Consider the following 7830-nt stretch of genomic DNA (forward strand, 5'->3'; position numbering starts at 1 on the left):
GTGTGTGTGTATGTGTGTGTTTGTGTGTGTGTGTGTGTGTGTGTGTGTACACTTGTGTATAGTGTGTAGAATGCGACTGTTGTATATTTTGAAATATAACTTTAGTATTTTAATAAGCGATAGCTACCGGATCTCAGTTTACATACCATAAACCCGTGTAACTCGGAGCACGCCTTGGCAGCCTGGTCCTCGTCTTCTAATAACCCTAAACCTACGAATAACTCGGCGAGTGCTTCAGACACCTCATTGACCGTGGCCCTCTCACCGAGTTCCTCTAGGGTAGTCACTAAGTACTCGATCGAATCTTCATCAGTTGAATTCAGATCGACGACCTTACCCAATGCCTCTTTAGCATTTGCTGACATCTCGTCAAACTTGTATGCGACTATTGGGGAGTGAACGATCTCAGTGCCCAAATATGACCGCACAAGTGTGAGTAAAATATGTATTGCAATGAATCTGCCTGTGCAGACAGCAGACACGCGCTTGTATTCTTTATAATAATAATAAAATTTGGTAGAAAAATTATCATTTGATTGATTTTTTTTAATGTTTTTTACTAAAACAAATATAAAAATTTTAAGGTCCCTCCAATTTCCTTAAGTTCGGTCCTTATTTATATTCTCCTAATCCAAAATCGGCCCAAAAATGATTATCACAATTTTTGGCGCCAAAATCCCAAAATTCCAAATTTGGTATCAGGAGCTTTATTCAAAGGTCTACGACACAAGCAGTCTTTAGTCCTCTTCGTCCTTCTGTTCCTTATAGTCTTTAAGTGAAACTCTGAACTCTAACGCTGGACGTGGACTGCTTTTATAGTCCGCCGGGAGCCTGGGACCTATCTCTATCTATTCCCGAACGAACTTGTACTACTAACATCCTATGCTATTAACTATAGCTAGAACACTCGTAGTGAGAGGGACAGGCACGGACCTAGAAACCCCTCTGCTACGACGTTCTCGAACTTTCTCATAGCGTCATCGTCTACGTATATTCGTAGACACTTTGCTCTGTTCGTGAATATACGTAGACACTTTAAGTATGACCTATGCAGAATGACACTTAAAAAATATCAGGGCCTGGTTATATACGAATAACCTTGGCTTGGGCCCTGAAATAAAAGTACAATATGAATTTCCGGAATCATGACTCATCATTCGGGACCCGCAAAAAATCAGGGTACTGAAGAGTCGAACTTCATTATAAGTCCCGCCGAAACTCCTACAAAAATATAACTAATTACACCCGGTGTGTGTGGAATTTGGCTGGGTCAAAACAAATACAACATTATTTTTTTTCCCTCTATTATCGATAAGGCTAAATATCGAGTACTGTACCATACTTGAGGTGAGCTTTCCAAAAAAAAATCTGCGTTCCTCATAGCTGACAGAACTGGTTGTTAACGTGATAGTGCAGGCAACTTTCTCATTTACTCATGCTGTCAAATTATTGCCGGTTGACTTGGCGTATCGTAGAAGCAAGAAGAATACTTCTTTCTGGCTGATATCTGTAAGAATGAAATGTATATGACATTAGGTTTCCACGGCTGACGTATTTCCTATTGCTGTAATCTTTCTCTCCGACAAACTGGATCCAGAACAAAAAGGAAACTCGCGCTTGATGGCACTCCTCCACGCTGAAGTAAAGTAAACACCAATGTGTTGTGCGACTAACTCGGTATATCTCGTCTCGAAAGAGTCAGTTATCTTGTACTTATGAATGTAAGTCAACGCGATCCATCGGTGCCAGTACGTACTAATCCTGTTCTACCATAAAGCCGCTTCCGCACTTGTCATAAATGCCCGTATCGCTCTATCTCGCTCCTGCTTATAACAACCAGTCGGTACACATTGTGCCTGCCAAACAGTGTTGCGCTTTGCCACGCTCTGGCACACCAATCGGAATACGGTACGCACGCATATCCGAAATATGCCCTCTGTACGATTTGACGTTCACCCGCATCCGCACTACATGATATACCGGTGGGTACAAAACGACGACATCTGTAGGCCCCATGCAGTCAACATGCGGTTTATAAGGTGTCTTAGTGGGTCGAAACATGACCACCTGGTCGATATTGGACATCGGCATATCCTCTCGTAACTTGTTGACCGCCCTCTCTTGCGCAAGCTGCATCATATCTTATATCGCTCACGCCTTCTTGTCAAACTTCATTGGCTCTGGCTATAACAATTCTGATGTAGCGAAGTCCCACAGATCCTTCCCTAGAACGGACCAGGTTGCTGTCTGCATGATGTGAGAAAACCCGACCATTCGTCGACAATGTATGATGTGCCAGTCATGTGGTAGACGATCGCGTTGCACTATATGTCGATATGAACTCGGCTACCGCATCCGGCCAGAACGCATCCTTTCCTTCGGGCCGGGCAGGAACCTTCATAACCACTGGTTACATGTCTCCTTCACATGACTTCCACAAAACTACTACCTTGGTGCCTTCCTTTCTGGGCCGGATGTATTATGATGTTTATCTCTGAACATCAGGACGTGAATGCTTCCGCAATGAGAGGGCTATTCTTGCCAACAATGAGCTATCGTTGCCAACCCTATGACACAGTCTGCTGTTCAACTTGCCTATTCCCCCTATTTCCCTATTCGAAACTATGTTCGTGTCGCTTCATCGGTCTTCCTGTCGCCATTTTTGGTATTACAAGGAGTATATAGTTGTACATGTCGGGAATCTGAGTATGAGTAACAATACAAATGCCAGGCAGCACCGAATGCCCTTGCTCGTGGTGGTTGACAAAGAACCCCATGGCGCAAACCAACCGAATCCCCTCGACGAGCGATACATACGGTAAACGTATCCACTATGTCCGCCAACAGACCTTTTGGCAGATTCCAACCCAGCTTATTCTGGAGCAACAAAAAAACCCTAAACCCTGAAACCCTAAGAGCTTACAGAAACCTTTGTAGAGAACGGGGTGGCGGTTGTTTCTCACGGGGTACTTCTACGTGTTTAAAAGCGACGGCCTATCATTCTCGTCTCTGTTGGAAACAGTATCGGTAGGCGAATCTGTGGTCCGTACATTGTGTTTGTGTGAGACCGAGGTTCCACACCCTCCGACTCTAAGTGTAACTCTGGACCCTTGTCCGACACCCGCCGACCACGCTCTGGTTCGTACTGAAGAACTATCAACTGTTGCTCGGACCAACCAAGACCTCGTGTATCTTTACATTATCGTCGTCACCGACGCGAGCATTACCTTTCACTTTTTGCTGACTTGGACATCGTTGCCAGTTTCGTTCCTTTTCTCGCACGGCCTCAGTCAACGCCTGGTCTTCGTCACCCACCAGCTGTCGCATCAGCTACACCGGCAACCGAGGCTTGCCCTCGTTCCGAAAGACCTCATGTGCTATATTTACATCTACGCACTGGACCTCTACTGGACCACGCGCATTCTCAGGTACAAACGTCACCCCATTACATGTCCATAAATTGTCATCGACGGCAGGCCCCATGTTGGCCTCGGTATTACTGGACATTCTGTCCCAACCACTATCATCGCGTCAGCTCCGCCCGAACTATCACATCCCCCAAACTCCAAAGAACGTTTATATGGTACACAAGGATTACCAATCGCATCACTTACCTGAGGCTGATCGATGCCCTCCTTGGAATGTGACCTCACATCCTCAATCACTGGCCTCGTATCGACAGGTAGCACCTCCTGGCCCATATCCTCTGTGGTAGCATTTGCCGGCTTCTCTTCAATGAGCTCGCGGCCCGCCACGATGCGAGCAACCCTCTCGGCCGCGGACTCTACCTGGCGCTGTTTCTCTTCCGCAACTTCTACTCTACCTGTATTACAACCACTCCTGGACTCCTTCTCAGCTGTCAACCTTAGAGCGTTGATCCCTGTCGGTCTGCTTTACCGAACTCGACCGTACATATGTAACGGTCTACTTAAAGAGTTTGAGTAAAAGTCAAATAGTATAAGGCGCGGTAACTTCCATGCAATATTTCAAAAGCTACTTATATGAAACAACATTTGAACCATGCAATGTGAAAATGATAACAGACGAGACCTCTGGGGAAGTAATGGAAAGTATTGTTAAATGTGTGTCAGTAAATGTAGAGAAACTTGCTGAATATTTTAAGAAAGGGGTTGGCAGCAATTCTCTTGAAGCTCATACTAAACCCCTTGGCACGTTGCTGAAAAATGTGTCAGAAATTCATAATAATAAGTCAATGACATTGTTCAATGAAAGTAATGCTGAAGCTGCAGCTGCAGCAAGATGCGCTACTGTGACGGTAGAACATGAGTTCAAGGATAGTGAGAAAGGTCATAAGACACAAGTTGAGGATGAGGACGAATCTCAACCACAGAACAGCATGCATACGGAATAACTTAAAGTGGATAATGCAACAAACACCATAACACAAACATGTATGAGACAAAAGACCTATCTTGCAAGATGTCCAAGAATAAGAGATTGGTCATCCTAAACTCAGGACATTAATACGTAAACTTTGCAACACCTGTGGGGATTGTGAAAACAACCAGAACGTTAAAAGCGATATGGCTTCACACCACTAAAACTGTTAAAAAAAGTTAAACACCATGGCACTGATTAATTATTAAGACCTAGTTAAGTTGCCCATGTCCGATCATACGACGTCACAGTTATGTCTGCCATTTTCTTAACTTATAGCTTCGAGGTAGAATATCTTGTGCGCGTCAGGCACCAAGACTGCACGAAAAAAACTCGGAAGTTATATCTACTGTATATATTGACCACGGTGGTCAGCAATTTTGGCGATGGACCACTGCTTAGAGTTTGGCGAACATGAAACCACCGTAACGACTTTACTCTCCGACATGTGCCATAAACGAGGAATACCACACGCTGACCTCAGAATCTAGATGCCAATGAAACTATATACAGATGTAAGACAACATGCATACACGGCCAGTGAAAAGACTATAAAGGTCATTGGCTCTACCATTTTAAATGCGTTCAACTACGATGAATGATGCTCTCGCGCATTACTTTAGACTTACTAAAGAGACTTAAACGTTGGGATAGTAAGTACAACGTACAAGTGAGTTGCTTATCTTGAATGTGTGTAAACCATTTTGTGTGACTTATTTATCCTTTATTATGATATCCCTGTCTCATATCTATGTTTGAGAATATCGTGGTATCATTCATTCTTCTACGTAATCCGGTAATCTTTGGTGATCGGAAATATGAGTTGGTTCAAAAGCGTCTATATGGCTCATATCTAAGCATAACCGTCTTTTTTGTCAATGTCCCATCAGAATTGAGCTGGTCTACAGCTAAAAGTACTAAGGCAACTGAATGTCCTATCATAATTGAAGTGGTCTACAGCTAGAAGTACTGGGGCAACTGAATGTCCCATCAGAATTGAACTGGTCTACAGCTAAAAGTGGAGTGCGTTCATAGTTTACTTCTATACCCAATCATCCAACCAGCCGTTAGCTTCATCAATGACAATATGAAATATAATTTGGTATCGGACACTTGAGTTTCGAGATGTTACGACAAATCATTACTTATTTTACTATTTCCGATACAACCTCAGTTCGGTACTTTGAAAGGTATAAATATAAAAACTGATACATGTCAAACGTGTCATATCTTGATGACACTTATATATTCCTCTGATAGAACTTACTCCACACTTACGTGTGAACATAACTAATATCAGTGACTTATGCAAGATATATAACCCACATCAAAGGACAAACAAAGTCATTCTATACTGGTTCTAACTGGTTATACAGGTTATGGGCATACATGCTTAACCTTTCTTAGTCTACCCTATATAGTTTATTTATTGTAATACATTCCCTTCCCGTTTAGTTGCCTTCACAAGGCTCAATCCTTACCGGTACAACAAACTCAGGTTTACATACAATACACATCGCTTATCATGGCACCCGTCGAAGTCTTCACCATTCCTCCTGACTTCTCCTCCCCTACTGCCGCTCGTGAATTTCGTGATACGAGTTGGCCTGGTTTTCCGCCTTACACCTCACTCCAAGAGGCCAACACACACCTCCTTAGCATTCACGGCCTGCTTTCTGACTTCAAATCTCACGGCACGTGACATTCCCGTCGTACCGCCCAAATTCTTGCACACCTTGTCGTCGCTCGCACTACCGTCAACCATCTGAAGGAACAAAGAGACCAAAAGCTTGAAGAGGCTAACAAATACAAAACCAACGCCATCAACCTTGAGTTTGATCTCAATCAACTTCGCGATCCTCACGCCAGAAACGAACGTGAACTTGATCCTTCAATCCCGTCTCGATACATGCCAAGTCAAACTCGCCAATACGGAAGATCTTCTCAACTTCGCTGTCCAGTCCAGTCATACTACAACTGATCTTCAGGATCAAATTCGTCAACTCAATCAAGAACTCTGACACCCTCAACCACGTTCGCAAATCGCCCACCTCTATCGCCGAAAAATATGGCATTACCCCTGAACCTCCTGACATCTCAGTCGTCGCTTGTCCCAAATTTAAAGACAACTACACTCGCACCAAACTTCAAGACCACACCAACTTCGGCAACTGGATCTAGTATTGTGTCGACCGTTCCATCTCCTATTCGGTTCACTTTGTGGTATCATTTAAATACAAGATGTCTTTCTCAGCATTATTTATGAACATAGACGTTCCATCTCCTATTTGGTTCGTATTGTGTTAGCACTCAATTACAATTTGTCTTCTTAAGATTCTTGATCACACAATACTCAGGCTATAAACTGGTACTGGTGGTGGTACCACTTTATATTTTGAAGCATAGACTACCCCGCACAGGGGATGAGCCGAGCTCAGTAGGTTTCTGTCCTGAGATTTTGATAAATTCATATCGCAGCTCAGTTTCGTATTTTATTTGTTGAAATGAATACGTTTCCGAATTTATAGTTTTTAGGAAATAGAGACTAAAGACCAACTTTGATTGGCTCCGACCAAGCGTGGTTTTCATTAGCACACACTGTTTTGTTTGAGAGCACTAATTTCCACCACAGAATATAGTTTTCCAATTTATCAAAATCATGACTCAATCACGCCTCACACAAGAGCATTTAACCCCCGCGGGGTTGATTAGGGTCGGCTTCTTCGTGATTTATCGCAAACTTGTGAGCATCGTATTGTTGCCCATTCTTACACATCCTCTATGTCCCTTATATTGACCCGCCATATAAAAAAAGAGCCATCGACCATTGCCGGATCTTCGATTCGTGTCGATGGTTTGCATCGGCCGTATGATGGGGTTTCACCACTTAAAGTAGAAAGCTTTAAAAAGGTTTGATCTGTTCACGAGTAAGATTCCGTTCGAGAAAGATCGGCGAGTTTATATTGCCATTATTTGATTCTTCAACTGAAATCTCTCATACCGTATCCGGATACGACTGTTGGATGCCTGCGTACAATACTTCCTTATCTCTCTGGTGTAGGTTCGACTGAAAGATTATACCATAGCACACACATCTGCAAGCTCTCCTCGGACCTGTTATCTTGTAAGCTTGCGTCAGCTGCGTATGCAAACACTAATAGGTAGTGAACGAAAGGTTTTATTTCATCCGGTGGTATCACAATGACACCAAACATCTGGACGGGTGTTCACTGGTAAGAGCTGTACGATCATCGCGTCTTTGATTTCGTCGCTTCAACTTTTATATGATCTGGTGGAGTGAGGTTTGCTGTCAGCAAGCATGATTTGACCAAAGTCCTTTAACGTTCTAGATAATTTTGCCAAACTTTTGGTACAAATAGTATCCTGTCGGTATTTCCTGATGACCTTAGCATATAGCAAGCGATAGGTACA

General features: G+C 43.3%; 3 protein-coding genes across 3 annotated transcripts in view; all 3 read right to left on the reverse strand.

Moving 5' to 3' along the window:
* Positions 1-527, reverse strand: part of SARC_10673 (hypothetical protein) — a gene marked incomplete at its 3' end in the record, with an annotated part of 4279 nt that extends 3752 nt beyond the window's left edge. The window contains exon 1 of the mRNA XM_014295275.1: positions 147-527. Coding sequence (XP_014150750.1) covers positions 147-365 — 219 coding nt within the window. The remainder of the gene's footprint in view (positions 1-146) is intronic.
* Positions 528-1827: 1300 nt separating this feature from the next.
* Positions 1828-2139, reverse strand: SARC_10674 (hypothetical protein; the record flags this gene model as incomplete). The annotated part of the gene is made up of 1 exon (XM_014295276.1): positions 1828-2139. One exon carries the CDS (start codon positions 2137-2139, stop codon positions 1828-1830), a length of 312 nt encoding a protein of 103 aa, XP_014150751.1.
* A 3886-nt stretch (positions 2140-6025) lies between these two features.
* On the reverse strand, positions 6026-6494 carry SARC_10675 (hypothetical protein; the record flags this gene model as incomplete). Its single annotated transcript, XM_014295277.1, has 2 exons — positions 6026-6163; positions 6276-6494. 2 exons carry the CDS (start codon positions 6492-6494, stop codon positions 6026-6028), a joined length of 357 nt encoding a protein of 118 aa, XP_014150752.1.
* Positions 6495-7830: the final 1336 nt, after the last annotated feature.

The sequence above is a fragment of the Sphaeroforma arctica genome (genome assembly GCF_001186125.1).
Source record: "Sphaeroforma arctica JP610 unplaced genomic scaffold supercont1.1345, whole genome shotgun sequence".
Lineage (NCBI taxonomy): Eukaryota > Ichthyosporea > Ichthyophonida > Sphaeroforma > Sphaeroforma arctica.